The sequence below is a fragment of the Pygocentrus nattereri genome, chromosome 13 (genome assembly GCF_015220715.1).
Source record: "Pygocentrus nattereri isolate fPygNat1 chromosome 13, fPygNat1.pri, whole genome shotgun sequence".
NCBI lineage: Eukaryota > Metazoa > Chordata > Actinopteri > Characiformes > Serrasalmidae > Pygocentrus > Pygocentrus nattereri.
Window position 1 is genome coordinate 18,877,962 of NC_051223.1, and position 16,524 is coordinate 18,894,485.

Below are 16,524 nucleotides of genomic sequence, written 5' to 3' on the forward strand. Positions count from 1 at the left end.
GGGCCAAACTTCTTTGAGACCCTTTAACATGCAGGCCCACTAACAGCACTCTCTTTCAGTCCTCACTGGCCTTTTGGAGCATGCGCTGCACCCTCAGTCGTAAAAGTGGGCTGGACGCTGGTCTAGACACAAGCCAAACCCCTTAAACATTCAGCTGCCCAGAACACATCAGCACTGTTGGCTGGACTGTGGACACTACTGACACCTTCTGGTTGACTTTTTTTAAGAGACTCATGGGATCAATATCTTCCAGTTTTGAAAATAAATGGTGGATGATTTGTGATGATAAGAATGGACAGGCTTTAGTGCATATGTTTCAACTTGAAATTTGTGGCCAGTGTTACTTTGCAGAGAGGACTTACAAATCACAGCACATCAAACAGTTTTCATATGGCTGGTTAGTTTACAAACCATACAGGTTGATGGATTATACTTTTTAAAATAAAGGTGCCAAAATGGGATCTTTGGATCAATTCCATAGAAGAACCAGCTTTGGTTTCCTTAAATAACTTTTCAATGGATGGTGATGCATGAGCGTCAAGAACCTTTTCAAAGCCTAAGTAATCTACTTATTTGTTTGCAGTGGCCCCAGCTCCAAAAAGACTAAATAAATAAACATTTAAAATAAATAAATTAAGTTTTCCAATATATTGCAAAACATTGCACTATATTTTGCTGCAAAAATATTCCAAAACACAATAAAAAAAATATATATATAGATAGATAGATAGATAGATAGATAGATAGATAGATAGATAGATAGATAGATAGATAGATAGATAGATAGATAGATAGATATAGTATTGTCTCATAGGGTGAGGGGGATGGGACAGGAGGGCCAAATTAAACGTTCCTAAGGACCAATTTTTTTTTCGGGAACTGCACATCCAATTTAGAACTGTTTAGGACCTTTTATTTGTAAGAGAAAACCTATTTTTGAATTGAGATTTTCCATTAAAAGGAAAATATAGTTCATAAGCAGGCTTAATTCAAGAGTGATCTTTTATAGGTATACACATGTTTGGTGTACTAGTGTGTGAGCGGTTAGTTCTCATGCACTGTGTTTTTCTCCTCCTAAGTGTATCACATCCTCATGACTTTCACACAAATGAAAGCACTTGGTGCCCTAGTACTCAACGGGGTCACTCTGCAACAAAATGCCTGAAGAAAAGGAAAAGGGTGCAATAAAAGGGAAGGAAAGGGTAAGGGAGAGCGACAGAGGGCATCTTTTAAGGCCCTATGTGTGTCCACACCCTCCTCTTGTTTCTTTTTTGCTCTCCCACTCTCTCTCACAAGCACATCAGAAAACCTGCCTTCATTATTGCAATAGACACCAAGGCGCTATATAGACACATTGGGCATTCTATTTACCAGCAGAATCAGCAGGGGGTGAGTCTGGGGTTCTGGGGTCATGCAGAAGGCAACGGTCATCTCCCGGTCAACTACAGTAGGTCATTATTCAGCCTAAGCCAATAGTCCAGAACTGCATGGCGGCCGCCCCCTCCTGCTCTGCCTAATTATTATAAATGAGAGGCCACGTAAACAGCCATCATTACAGGCACTCAGCAGCATACACAATCCACTTTAAATGCCTATTAAGTTAAAGAGCCATCAGTAATCCCCCAGCGTACTTTTACACCGGCAGCTAGTTTATTTGCTTTTCCACACTTTTGGTCATCATCTCACACTCTCTGTGGCTGAATGACCACCGCCATGACGGATCATCAAGATTATGGGGGGTTGTATCTTAAAGATGCATCTTTCATTTACTTGTTTATTATCAGATCCTGTCTTGTAGTCTTATCAGTTCAAATGGTGTCTACACGTATACTGCAACTATGCTGAACATTGCCAGCCCTCTAGGTAATTGAAATTGAATGTCAACGACCTGCATTGATTACTGGTTGCATTGATCAGGGTGTAATTACGTGATGGATTCCTCTAGGAACAATTGCAGAGGCCGCCGCAATATATTCATATTTTGCTTGTTCTGATGAATAACATGGCAGCGTGTTTGTGCTCCTCTCTAACGACAGCTAGAGATGCTCAGCAGCAATGTGTGTGTGTGTTTGTGTGTGTGTGTGTGTGTGTGTGTGTGTGTGTGTGTGTGTGTGTGTGTGTGTGTACTGCTGATACACTCCAGCGCATGACAGCGAGAGAGAAAAGAGAGGGAGGGCTGGAAGGAGAGAGAGAGAGCGGGTTCAGCGGCGGGGCAATGAGAGACTTCCTGCGCTCCATCACTCCCAAGGCCTACCTCAGTCAGCTGGTGGCCTGCGGCACAGGCCTCATGCCTCATTCTTATTAGCGTCTCTCCTGCCTCCACAGAACGAGTGTGTGTGTGTGTGTGTGTGTGTGTGTATTGCTGTGAGCAACAGTGAAAAAAATAGGAGAGATGAGAAAGAGCGAGATGGCGAATGAGGTAAATGATTAAAACATGAGAGAAAGGAAGCAAGCTTGAGAATATGATGGGAAAGAGAAGGAAAGAGTTTGGGAGGCCTATTAAAAAGGAGAAATTCCTAAATGGTTCTTGGCTTACACATACAGGTCTAGTTAAAATGTTTGCATGGTATAGGACCTTTACTTTATGTGTAGGTTCTTTAAACTTAAAAAAGGTTATTCAACCTCCAGCATCTGCTGAAGGGAAAGAATCAAAAGTGGTCCTTCTATGGCAAAATATTTGTGTCCAAAATATTTTTTCTTAGGGTTGGGGGCAATGGGCACTGTTCGTGGTAGGCCAAAGGCTAAAAAAACGAAATTATATACAAATACAGAAGATAAGCTTCAAGAGGACTGTTTAAACATGCATTTTAGAACATCATACAATATTTTATCACTAACATACTTCAAATATAGAAATGAAAAGTTAACTGTGTTAACTGCACATCTAGATTGCATTTTGTATGAGTGACAGACTCTTCTGCTCCTCTCCTGTGGGGAAATGTGGGAAAGAGGGAGAAAGAGACATTGGGGATGTGCTGGCACTGTCAGCATTCAGTTGCTTGGCATCACTGCTACTGTCTTTTTTTATAGACATGAGCCACTCCTCAGCCTGTCATGTGCCATATGACATTTTCCAGTTAAGCCGCTCCTTTTTGAAGGCATCATTAGCTGCCAGTCTGTCCCCCCGGTCGCTCCAGAGTGATGGGGCCCATTTGAATACCGGCGCTAGCCAGCCCCCCTGAGTGAAAAATAAATGATACCAATGGCATGCTGCAGACTGCAGGTGTTGTCATGGCAACACACACAGTCTCGCTCCATGCCAACCCCACCCGTCTCCAAAGGAGGAGTCATACGGAGGTCAGCAGCAACGCTGAAATGCTTCAGTCACACAGCTCAGCCTCAGTTACACACACATACATACATACATACACACACACACACGCTCTTTACAGCGTCCATCAGCATCTGCACATATACAGGTTGCTGAGGAATACACCTGTACTAATGCTTTCAGCAAAAGAAGAGGCTGTGAAAGATGCAGCAGTGATCCCCCACTGGCATTCATTATCTCTGGTGGAATGAATCTGATATTGAATAGCAACAGCATCATTATCAATACCTTTATTACTATCAATACTTGTATCTTTAAAACTGTAACTTCCCAAATGTGGAAGAAACATTCATAAACCTTTAAAAGGTTCTCCACATTCACACATCTAATTTACATACATGGTTCCTTAGAGACCCAAAAGTGGTTCTTCTATAGCATCATTCAAAGAACACTTTACTATGATTCATTAACTAATACAAGATTAACATGAAATTCACACAGTATGTGTCCACATGCACACACTTACGGAGTTCTATACCAGTTTAAGCCTGACTCCAAAACCTTTACATCATGTGGAAGTTCTTTTAAACTTTTAAAATATTCTCAGACATCTCATGTACCAAAATAATTATTTAAAGAACCATCCATTGAAATGTTCTTTAGTGAACCAAATGTGGTTCTTCTAAAGTAGCAATATCCAATCTTATCTGCAAAGGAAGAGTGTGGTTCCAGGAGTTTCATTACAATTAAGCAGGAGCACGTTGGCCTCAGTCACACATCATTGATCATGTGAGCATCTGCTTTCTTGGAATAAAATCCTGCAACTACATTGGCTCTTTGTGAATAAGTCTTACAACCTTTGTTTTTAAAAGTGTAGTCACGAAATAAAAGCCTTAAGATGAATATTTGAGTAATACGGTGTTGAGATGGGACTATTAGAGGGACACCTTCAGTTCATGCCATAAATGTAAAAAAAAAACAAAACATACATCTATGTTAATGTCAAGATTTGCTTGTGTTCCTGTGGGACTTCTAAGAGTATGATGACTGTATCTTCGTAGACACCACAGGGGAAAAAAATCCTGATTAGGCAATTTTGCATTTGGGTGTCGGGTAATTTAACCTTCTGTTTCCAACCAAAACTTAACAATGACATAGAGCATTAATACAATACTTACTTGGTTTAAATTAATCTAGCCTGATCATTTTATTCAATTAAAATGATCTTAATATTACAGAGGTTTATTTTTAGATCCTGAGGGTTCCACACTGGAGTAAGTTAAGAATTTCATTGTACAGTGTAACTGCCTGTTCTGCTGTGCATATGACAGTAAAACTCTTGAATCTTGAATCTAATAAATCTAGGAATCAAGGGATTAACTTAACATGTGTTAATGTGACTTAAAAAGGCAGTTTACAGTTTCAAATGCTGTAAAAATAATAATTAAAAGTGACTGAGACTGACAAAAGCTACATTCAGTTGGGCTCATCATCCCATCAACTAAAACCACTTAGTCTCAAATGTGTGTTTGTTGAATATGTACTGTTTCCAAGAGAGAAAAAAAAACAAAAGAAACACAATAAAGAGGGAAGCAGGAATGAAACGAATGAGAAGGGACAGCTGTCATGGGACAATGTTTTTTTCCTCCTAAATGGAAGGTTTGCTTTGGTTTTGTATCCATTTAAATCAAGTTGAAGTGTAATTTAGACCTGTGTTTGAATGGTAGATAAATATTGCAGAAGGACATGGTGAAATTGATTTGGATGAACTTTAAATTATCAGACCAATATATAGAACAACAATTGATTTATAAAATGCTATAGAAAAGTGGTCACCAACATTAGGCCATGAGGTCCACCTTCCAGTGGAGTCTAGTTCCAACCCCAATAGGCTCCACCTGCTCCACATAATTAATTTCTTCAGAAGTCTCTGATTGGCTGGATCAGATGCAGTAGTGCTGCATAATGGAGGGAGCAGCATATTATGTGTTGGAACTAAACTCTGCTGAAACGTAGATCTCCAGGAGTACAGTTAGTGACCACTGCTATAGAAGAATTGAAAAGATAAGTTGATTATAAGTAGAGAATCCATTTTGGTTCTCTACTTTGCAATGGATGGCTCTCTAAAGAACCGTTTTTGTAGTTGAGAATGAGATTTGTAAGTGTGAGTGTCCAACTTAAAAGAGCCTTAAGGTTTTTGTTTCAGTCAAAGGTTTTCCTAGAACCATGCCTCCAAGATAAGACTATTCTAAGAAGTTTTATTTTTAAGAGTGTACTGTCCCTCTCTGTCACTCAATCAACACTGGACAGAGGCACCAAAGTCTGACATGTAATGGCAGTGTGGATGGTGGCAGCCCCATTAGATTCTTACCCTGCTTGGAATTCATTCCTCATGGCATCATTAGAGCAGCTCGTCTGCATGGGCTGAAGATTACATTAGGCTCGCAGCGCTGTGCGTGAGGAGATGGTAATTAGTTCCCACTCTCTTCTTCTGCAGGCACTGGATGGATGACAGGCTCATCACATCTAAACGTACTTGTGTGTGCTTGTGGAATACTAACACACTTTGAACACTTCAGTTTCTCTCCATCACTCCATCTCAGCGTTCTCTGGCCATCTCGTTGATAATACCACCCTGCCCCATGTCCATTTGTCAAAGGCCAGGTACGGGGCTCTCTCCACTAGTTGCTCGTAAGTGCCAGGGCCATCTCCCGGCTGCTGTCTGATTGATAACTGGAGTGAACAGAGATTGCCTAGCTGGAGTAATGAGGACTTTCAAGCCAAAACTAATTAGGGAACAGGTCTGCTTTGATCAGGACCTGCTTAGAGGAAGTGTCAAGGCCATCCAGCTGAAGTGCTTCTGACCCTATTTTAAAATGTCTATGTCTGTTTGTGTCCACTTTTCTACTTGCATTAACACACTAATGTAAAATACCTGTGTCTCCATGATGATTTGTTATGGAAAGAGTTCCTTAGAATCAGAATCTTTTCTTTATGAAGTAGAAGATGTATGAGGGGTTAAAGGGGTTTCTGTCAATGTTGGTGTAACATAAATTCCAGTAATAACAAAAGTAAATATGCACAGAATAATATAACAACAGTACAGTAATATAAAAAATGCAGAAGCTGTGTGTTACACAGTTAGATTATGTTGCCATTGTGTTATTAGAGTTATTTATGCTGTATATTCTATTCTATAATTATTTATTTACAATAACTTTTAAATGATCTACCTAAAGATTTATTCTTGATTTTTGTGTAATTTTCAGTGATTAAAATGTGAACCATCATTTAAAATCATTTGATGTGAAATGTGTCATTTTAGAGAAACATACTGAGGCAGATTTCTTCACAGTGGTGGTGACAAGAACCAGAAGCGTTCAGTGTCGCTGAAAGCTCCTTAACAGAATGTTATCAAATTAAATGGATAGTAATGTGTTTTCTGAAGTATGAAACATTATTTCACTATGGTTTTGATATAATCTTTTGGCCTGTGGATTTTAAGATGTTCTTATTGAAGGTGTACATATTGTAAGGCAAGATAGTCCCCAAAGGAAAACAATTTCCTACTATTTTGCCATTATCAGAGCTATATAATGCTGTTGTCGGAACAAAACCTTGTATCTCCATTTTTGTTGTTTTTCAGTTTTTGACATGATTTGAAAATGCTTGTTGTCCTTTACATTGTATGGCAATTTCATGATGAATGGACTAAAAGAAATGGCCCAAAATGACATGGAAAAAAATCTGGTTCCATTGACTTACATTAAAAATAAAGTAGGTTTTCTTCTTCTCCTGTAAAGTTACCATTTTGGAGATATGACAATTTGTTCCGACAACAGCGATATAAAAAGATTCACTGGTTGTTTTGAATAGTAAATAAAATATGTTTGTGTCATAGATATTGTAACCCCTGGTTCCATTACTGTAAATAAATGAAAGATAATTTGTTTCTCTACATTGAACCATTTCACATCAAACCACTTTGAAAGAGTTTGGTCACATTTCAACCACTGAATCATGCAGAATGTTTTAGAAAAATCAATGGATTTCCCATTTAAATATATTATAACTTTCTCAATGCATCTCAACCATGTTAGAATCTTCCACAGTTCCAGTCATCATTCTAGAAAGATCTAAAAAGACTTCATTTTTCTTTACAGCCCCCTACTAATTATTTGAAAGCTGAGAAGTTGCACAGGACTAGCAAAACCGATTTAACTCTATACAGTTATTTGTCTCCCTATGAGTATGTGCACAGCTGAGGAAATAAAAAGATAATATACAGAAGGTAGAGTACGTTACAGAAAAGGCCTGCATGTTATCTTTTTCATACACACTGAACATATATTACCATATATTCCATTTTAGTAATTCCTATATGGAAATATATCAATAAGATTTTCCGTTATATTCCACTTACATGTGTAGTTCAACAGTGTTTTTAAATTCAAGATTAATTGTGATTCTGAAAACAGTGCATTCAAAAATAATAAAAACAACTGTTTTCTTATACTAAAGCAGCATGCTTCTGCTGATAAGAACACACACACACACACACACACACACACACACACACATATATATATATATATATATATATAACATCAATGGCCTGTCCAGAAATATGAACTGTGCTTTTTATTTTTATTTATTCATTCATTTATTTATTTGTTTGTTTGTTCGTTTATTTTTAATCAACCCATCAAAGCATGAAAAGTCAATTAGAGCTCATCTCAAGAAAACAACACAGTTTTATTTGAAGGACAAACTTTTTTTTCAGCTGAACTGATCTGTGTCCATTTATTCACGTCAGAGCTCTTTTCTGGCTTCTTTTCATGGTGCAGTGCTGTCTTGTAGAGAACACTTTGTTGTTTTTTATAGTATGCTCCAGCAGTCTTAACATAAAAAGAGAAGTATGAAGGTTTTTTTTTGGGGGGGGTGCATTTTGGGGATGAATGATGGCTCTACAGTGTTCATGTTGGTTAATGCACACTGACATCTAAGACAGCTAACGCAGAATGTAGAAGCTTGGAGATGGCAGAGGCCACAGCTCAACGAGTTTAAGTTGTGCTTTTATCTTATTGATGCGTAAATTAACAACAAGATTTGTGCAGATTTCAAAGTTGAGTTGCACTAAGATGTTCTGCACATTCTAATCTTTCATTTATCCTCATATTCTCTCTGTATTTCTCTTTTCATAGGAGTATAACATCCACGGCTGGTGGGTTGGGGAGCTGGATGGCGTTATTGGCATCGTACCCAAAGAGTTTTTACACCCTGCTTACATTCTTTAAGTTCACAATACACTCCTTTTAGAGATTTAGCAAGCAGTAGACAGAGATGGACACCGGCTTATCGTTAAGTCTCTCTTTCTGAATAATATGGCATATTTTACACCAAACCAATGTTTATCACATATTATTTGACAATATACTTTTGCTACGTGTCTAATTAGCAATAAACTAAAGAGAAACAGCATGACTAGTATGCTGATTTAAAAAAGTGTACTTGCGGGTTAGTTTGCTGTTGTGTGGTACCAAACTCTTCCCAACAACAACGACACCTGCTGGCTAATAGTGTAACTACAGGGGAAACGGAACGTGCTGTTTTCGTAGTTAGCTTTCATTTGTAATAGATCACTTTTGTCGTAATGACAGATATAAAATTTGTTTCACTAATTCAACTTATTTAATACAATTATTTACAGTAGAGTGAAATGATTTATATAAAATACACAAAAGTACATTTCTACATGAACTTGTTTATTAGTTCTTGAAAAAATGTTTGTTTTTTATCTGATTTTCAAATATATATAACAAGCAAACGTCAGAGACACCCTTCATTCATTTCATTTCCAGTCAAAACAGCCATTAAATACAACTTTTTTGTCAAAAAAGCAGATTATATATATATATATATATACTTAAATTACATTAAACCTTCAACAACACAACAATCAGCATTCAAAGTGCCCACTCTTTGCCTTTATTACAGATTCTATACTTGTCAAGAGCCTTGCTTTTAGTTTTTCAAAGAAATCTGCAGGGATATTTTTCCACATTTTTCTAGGTTCATTCTTAGAAGCTGGTTGCAATTTCTGCGTTTGTGTAATCTCAAACACATTCAGCGATGTTGTGGTCTGGACTCTGGGGAAGTCAGTCATTTTGCTGACAACATCAGCACCTTTGTTTCATTTGCAGATGTGCTCACTTGTTGTCTATTTCCTTTTCTCAGTAAGGGCTTCTTGACAGCTAGTGTTGAGCTGTCTTCTCACAGTTGAAGGATGAACAGAAGCAGTGTTTTTTTTTTCAGATCTTAAATAAGAGTAGAGCATGTTTTTTTTCTCTCTCTCAAAGATGAAAGATTCAAGTGCCGTTTATCTGATAGGGACAGTTTAGGTGGTCTACCAGGTCTTGCATGATTTTTAGGAGACCCATTTTCTAGGCATCTTTTAATAATTCTTGTTTGGCTGTTATTCACTTTTATTTTTACTCTTTCTTTTGCAAATCTCATATCTAATCTCATTGGAGATATTTTCAGAAAAAATAATTTGTACCACAAGGATGGTTTAACTGGAAATTAAATAAATGAAGGGTCGTCTCTGACCTGCACTGTACTGTATATACAATCTATGAAGAGAATGTACTTAATGTAATGTATACTTACTTGGCTGTAGTGCATATATTTTCTGAAAATATGAACAAACAATGCATCAGAACATATTTATAGAACAATTACCAAATTAAGAGCACTGCTACACTATGAAATTTGGTTCAATTTGAGCTAATGTAGTGATCATCCAAGTCTATTTCTGTTTGTAGTATACCCCTGTGATAGTGTTGATAAATGAGCCACCTGCTGGTCATGAGCAGAAGTGCGCCAGCCTGCCCATAATGTGGGCCACTCAGTCCACAATAAAATGCATCATCTAAGACTGTAATGGGTGTACATAGAACATTAACTTATTTGTAATTATCATTTCTTATATGCTGTAATTGTATCTTGAACACATTTGCTAAATTTGTATCCAATTTCTTTAATAGTGGCAAAAAATAAATATTACCTTCTTTAGTGTCTGTATACCACAGGTTGCCATAAGCCACCTTAATTTAATAGAAAGGCTTATATATAAACTTGTCCTCTTTAATGGGACTTATTCATGTACAAGTGTAGTTCAGCATCATGACTTTTATTAGAAATTTTGAAACCAGCCCCCAGAGATCTCCAGAGGGTTCATGCATTTGCTCCAACCCAGCTCACAACGCATAGACATAGAGCAAAAAGCTGGAACGTGTAAGGTGCCCCTGAGGACAAGACCAATAATCACTTGTTTAGATATAAAAGACTGCATAACAGCAGTGGAATAGTCAGTGTGTGAATCTGTTACTCCAAACACATTGGAAAAAAAAAATCATTTTTTATTCAGCAAAATGTATCGCTCATAAAACAAACTCAACAAATAAGAGACATAGGAAGCTTTGGGAGCTTGGTGGTTCTATCAATGATGATGAAAATAAGTGAAAAATACCTTTATATTTCACTACTGTGAAATAACTCCTAATTCAATGAATGTAAAATGCACAAGTACAGCTTCTCATCTTAGACTACATTTATATTAGATGGACAGAGTCAACTGATTAAAATACAGCATCAATAAGACCGTAATAGTTTCTCAACTAGAGAAACTGAGTCAACAAATGAGTCTTTCCATATCTACCTCTTGCATTTCACACCAGTAACCAATCTGAGTCTAAAACATGTAAAATGCCTTAGAACCTTCCAAAACAGTGCAACACTGCATTTGGTTTTGTGAAAGATAAAAGAAAACCCACTGTTAAGATGGTCCTTTAATTAAATAGCAAGGGAACCAAAAATACTAAAAAAAAATTGAAACAACCTTCTTAAGATGCATACTCAGACTTCTGACATCTCAGACATCTTCATTAACACTGGAAACCAATATGGATTTTAAAGGGTTTAAAATTGTGACCATATATTACAGTTCTATCATTAGCGGCATGTTGCACCAGGTCTGGCAGGGCTTGTGTCTTGGCCTGGTTTTAACGGTTTCTTAACTGCATTAGAACCAAGGTTCCAGTGAGACCCATGGAGAAAAGAGAAGGGCTATAGATGAGAAGATAGGCGATCTTAGTAGAGAGCGTCTGTATTGCTGCTCCTCGGCCGCTTTATCTTCTCAATGTTCTTCAGAATCATGTCATGTAAAGTTACCTGCAGAAAAACCACAAAAGCAAGTTTAACGTGCATGTGGCGATTTTTTCTTAAATGGAAATATTATTTTATATTTGAATATAAAAACCAAAAACAAACTCAGATTTTTGTTTGGAAACTCACATATTGATTTCTCAGTTCCGACACTATAATCTTCAGACTGATGTACTCTTTCTCATCAATCTCTGTAACTGTACGTCGATAGTCTTCCTGTTGAATTCAAAAACAACCTTTTAGAATGATCATTTAAATGTGACACAAAGCATGAACATTTATTTTATGTTGCAGGCATACAATCTGCAAGCCAGAGCCAAATTTTGCCCTACAGCCCACCGGCTATTACGCTGAAGGGCAGAAAGTCAGCTTTAATTTGAAGGTATTGACATCTATATTACAGGAATCCGATAGGAATGACAGTCCTTTGTATACAAAATCAGGTGGCATTTCAGAAGACCATAAGTAATTGGAATAATGAACAAGCTTAAATTAAATTAAGATTCAATAACTGATCATAAATCCTTTAAGTCTGCAATCCACAGACATCACCACTTTCTGGACATCAGCCCTGGTGATGCTCTAACAGGCCTATAATGCAGCCATTTTCAATTTTGCCTTCAGTGTTGAGAAGGTAAATTACATGCCTAGCAGGAATCATGCAAGCCACTGACTTGGCTAATCAAGAACATTTTTCTGGACCTACAGTTAGGGGTGGGCAATATGATGACATTGAGATAAGTGATGTCAATTTGTTGTTATAAGCATATTGCAGAGATCAGAACTTGAACACTGACAGACTATGTTTAATCACAGAGAGAGCACAATTAGTACTGTTTAATTACATTTAATGAAGTGTTCCTTATAAGACACGTATTAATTCACTGCATAGAATTATGGTACTTTATTTAAATAGTCACTATTAGTCCTACCCAAAACTCAGAAAATAAATAAATAAATAAAATCACCATGCAACATGAACATTTAAAAATATTATTAATAAAACATTATTACAATGTTATAGACCTGTGTCTCACAAAAGTTATTTCAGCCTAACTTTGGATACTCTAAGTGCAGAATTACAGCTTGTGAACGTCTCTTAGACCAGTCAGATTTCCCTTGTGGTGATGCTGGAGCCATTCTGGTTTTGAGGAAGGTAGAAGAATGGCACAGCAGTCGTGGGCTGGAGGTTAGGGAACTGGCCCTGTGACCGGAAGATTGCTGGTTCAATCCACACTGCAACAGTACATGACTGAGGTGTCCTTGAGCAAGACACTTATCTCCCAACTGCTCTCCAGGCGCCGTGGATAGGGCTGCCCACCGCTCCCGGTAAGTGTGCTCACTGCCCCCTAGTGTGTGTGTGTGGTGTTTCACTTCACGGATGGGTTAAATGCAGAGGTGAAATTTCCCTGTTTGTGGGACTAATAAGTATCACTTAAACCCCTCAAATACCATTTTATGTTTGTAACTGCAAGAACAACAGTGATTTTCAGCAGTGGAAAGAAAGCCATACCACATTAATGGAAAAAATATAGTCAAAAGCAGACATTTAATATGATAGCAGCAGTGTAAACGTTTCTTCTTGCTGCTACATTTGCTTTACTACTCTCATTGTTATGTAATAGCCGCAACCCTGAGGGAGAAGCGGGTTAGAAAATCTGTGTGTGTGTTATGTAATATGATTTTATGTTCATGCTTCATGACACAGGCCCCTGAAGAGTGCCTCCTTTACAATTTTTTTTTTTTAATCTATACTTATGTTTTTACCCAGTACACCCATTTAAAGCTCATGGAGTGTGTTGGGAGCTGGAAAAACACCACAATCTACAGTACAGATGTAGTCAAGGCCCAGTTACTTTTTCTTCTGTACACCTTCCTCATTCCATCACTCCAGTACAGGCAATCTTTGTCTCAGATCTTTACAGGTTTTTCCATGTACTTTACAGTAAATTGTAACCTCTGATAGAAAATATTCTCTGGTCATGCACTAATGTGACCTTCCAAGGTCAGGGTCTACACTACAGCTAGTTAGTTTTTGCTTCTTATAGCAGCTTATATCAACCAGCAAACAGTTGGTTTTGACAAGCCTCTGACTCATTTTGAAATTTGATAGGATAGCTTGTAGCTCTAACAGTCCTTGTATTGATCAACAGACAACAGATGTAAATGCCACATATACAGAACACCTCTAGACATGTACTTTGCTTCATTCTACTTATGCATTAACTAACTAATTCAGTGTCACACAGCTGACGATCAAATATCAAATCTATCAATTGTCCAAAATTTTATGATATAGATAATATATTTATTTATGATAAAGATAAGGATTTGCATGTAGATTGGACATTCAACTTACCACATGCGGATATTTTGCTACTTTGGAAACCAGCTTTGCTCTTGTGATATAGTATCTGTACAGTTGAGAAAAACAGCAAAATATTATTAAATATTGAACCCTGGCTACTTGTATACAATTTGGACAAAAATGATAAACCTGTTCAATTTGCATGTTATACCTGTCCTAGAAAATGTACATTTAATCCCTTAACAGCCTACAAAAGCACAGCATTCAAATACATATGCATGATTTGTAAACCCAAAATCATTTCCAACTGTCCAGATGTAAGAAAGTTTAATTTTAATGCAGCATTTGTACTAAAATGAATGCAACACCTGTGAATGTACTCATCTAGTCCACTTCAAATGAAAACTGAAAACTGTGTTGACAATCACTGTGCAGTTCTAATGAAAATGAAATGAAGATAAAAGCAGTACCTGGATATCTGATCAAGATAAGATGCTGCCTCTCCCTCCACTGTTCTGAGTTCAGCAACGGTCTCCTCCTGTAGGTGGTGATGACGGTACAGTTTGAACCAACAGTTCCTTAAACTTTGTAAAACAGACTTCAATGTTTATAATGCTAACCAGTTAGTGATAATGTGTCACTCCTCTATAAGACAAATTTAACAAATGACTGAACTGGTCATTATATAAGCTACATTTGACCTTCCATTGTACCACATTAGTTAATATTATTACTACTTTATGACGCTGTAAATCCAGGTGTTGCTTAAAATGATTTAAAGAAAATCTATTGTACCTGGATAGAGACTCCAAAATTATTGCCATCTTCTATTCTTGGAATTAACAACTGTACCCACATCTTGACCTAGAAAAACATTACAACATCATAAATTGCAAAGATTGTTCTGTAAGCAAGCGGCACGGAGTCTGACAACGTTTGTTGCTTATAAGGAAAACATAGACCTACAGTGTTGCATTTCTCTATGAGGGTTCTGATCTCAGGCTTAACCCTCTCGATAAGGTCTACCAGTTTGCCATTGCTTTTCATCATTCCACCAGGCATGACATAGACCTTGGTCCCACCAACTACATATGAAAAAACGACAGTGTGATTACAACAGATCTCTGCGTGTGTGTATATATGAAAATTATACATACATATATAAGTAATAATAATAATTTAGCACTCTGCAAAGCTCACCTTTGTCCTCTTCTGGGCCATCCTCAAGTTTTCTCTTTTTGGCATTTGGCTGTTAATGGAACGAATCACATTTAATTCTTGCACATCACCCACAATTTACACCTCGAGAAGTGTTACTCTAATGATTGTGTTTTTTTTTCTTTCATAAACGGTGACATGGAAAACTGACCTTTCCAGTAAAGAAAGGTTTCCAATATACAAATTTTCATGCAAATGTTTCTAATATGTAAAAGCTCAGTACAGTGAATGAAGCCCTAGAAACCGGAACTCCTAACCTACCCCTTCGAGCCCATCATGGATGTCTGTAAGTAGAATTGGGTCTGGCACAGCCAGATTGATCTCTGAATGGATTTCTTTCAGTTCACGGATATTGATGAGGGGATCCTGAAAATTGAAGCAAATTATATTACAGATATGACTGAAGTCAAGTGATAAAGTAAATACTGCTTAAAAATAACAACAGTACATAACTATTATGGTTACAAGTGTGGTCCACTGTATTAAATGTACATTTCCTATTTATCTATACCTCAAAAGAATATCTTACCTTAAGAAACTGGTCCAGTTCTAATAATTTTTTGGGGAAAAAATTTGCTACCAGATCTTCTGCCTAAAATTAGAAATAAATGAGCGTCAGGGAGACCAAGCAAAGTGTTTACAAGTAACTCTCATGCTCAAGTGTACTAACTTAACTTACCTCTCCTGTGATTCGTTCTCTGAAGACATCAACCTGTAGCAGAAAAGAATTAATACGTGTAAAAAATGCCGTCAACCGATAAAAAACGCTTGTAAATAATCTGTGGCAGAACTCTGATCTAACTGGTCCAAGTCACTCATAACATTCTCAGCGTTGCTCTGTTTCTAGATAACGCGGACTGTAAACATCAGTTAGCTTGTTTACACGCAATACCGTCTTTATGTCTCGCTACACGCCACCGAAGCGGACAGGGGGACACAAGCACAGGCATGACTCGGTAAGGCTAAGCAGCTAGCCAGCTAACAGCGTGAAGCCGGCAGACCGACTGTGCGGCGCCGGAGCGCAGAGCACATGCTGGAAAACACAGCAGCAGCGGAGAGCGCACTAATTCACCGGAGCGCTAAAGCACACCGAATAAAAGCCGAGGACGTCTGAAAAACACCCGGACAACGATTTGGGGACGCAAACAAGTGGCACAGGCTCTGAAAACAGAGAATTTCGCTTGGTGGCTAATGACACCAAATTACACCGGCTCCAAACCGAGAGCTAGGCACGCTAATACGGGGCCTAACGGTCCACCGCTACACGGGATCTGAAAAACGACCGAAATACACGCACCTTTGACTTAATTTCACTGTCCACTTTTAAGAGCGAAGACATCTTTCTGGATCAGTGAGGGTGAAAAGCCGCAGATTGTCCTAACAGCATTAACCGACCGTGTGGCTTTTACTGCTGACTCTCAGCCACAAGGTGTTCGCGCGCTCTAGGATGACGTTCAAAAATCAGCGACCGAACCAACAGAGAAGTACGCATGCGCAAACC

At 37.9% G+C, this 16,524-nt stretch overlaps 2 protein-coding genes across 2 annotated transcripts in view; one reads left to right on the top strand and one right to left on the bottom strand.

Moving 5' to 3' along the window:
* Nucleotides 1–10,214, top strand: part of skap1 (src kinase associated phosphoprotein 1) — a 51,809-nt gene extending 41,595 nt beyond the window's left edge. Inside the window, exon 12 of the mRNA XM_017685915.2 lies at nucleotides 8,476–10,214. Within this exon, the coding sequence (XP_017541404.1) occupies nucleotides 8,476–8,568 (93 nt within the window). The 3' untranslated portion in view covers nucleotides 8,569–10,214. The remainder of the gene's footprint in view (nucleotides 1–8,475) is intronic.
* Nucleotides 10,215–10,447: 233 nt separating this feature from the next.
* Nucleotides 10,448–16,478, bottom strand: psme3 (proteasome activator subunit 3). The gene is made up of 11 exons (XM_037544034.1): nucleotides 16,321–16,478; nucleotides 15,703–15,735; nucleotides 15,553–15,615; nucleotides 15,285–15,389; nucleotides 15,006–15,054; nucleotides 14,772–14,890; nucleotides 14,601–14,669; nucleotides 14,276–14,343; nucleotides 13,857–13,911; nucleotides 11,627–11,713; nucleotides 10,448–11,503 (listed from the first exon to the last, which is right to left on the bottom strand). Exons 1-11 carry the CDS (start codon nucleotides 16,360–16,362, stop codon nucleotides 11,423–11,425), a joined length of 771 nt encoding a protein of 256 aa, XP_037399931.1. The 5' UTR covers nucleotides 16,363–16,478; the 3' UTR covers nucleotides 10,448–11,422.
* Between the last annotated feature and the right edge of the window lie 46 nt (nucleotides 16,479–16,524).

Bases quoted from the DNA above. Each gene is read 5' to 3' on its own strand.
- psme3 (XM_037544034.1), bottom strand. From the start codon at position 16,362: ATGTCTTCGCTCTTAAAAGTGGACAGTGAAATTAAGTCAAAG. The intron at 14,670-14,771 runs GTAGGTCTATGT...ATGTTTTTCTAG, and splicing joins TCATAGAGAAATGCAACACT to GTCAAGATGTGGGTACAGTT. The intron at 14,344-14,600 runs GTACAATAGATT...CACCACCTACAG, and splicing joins ATTTTGGAGTCTCTATCCAG to GAGGAGACCGTTGCTGAACT.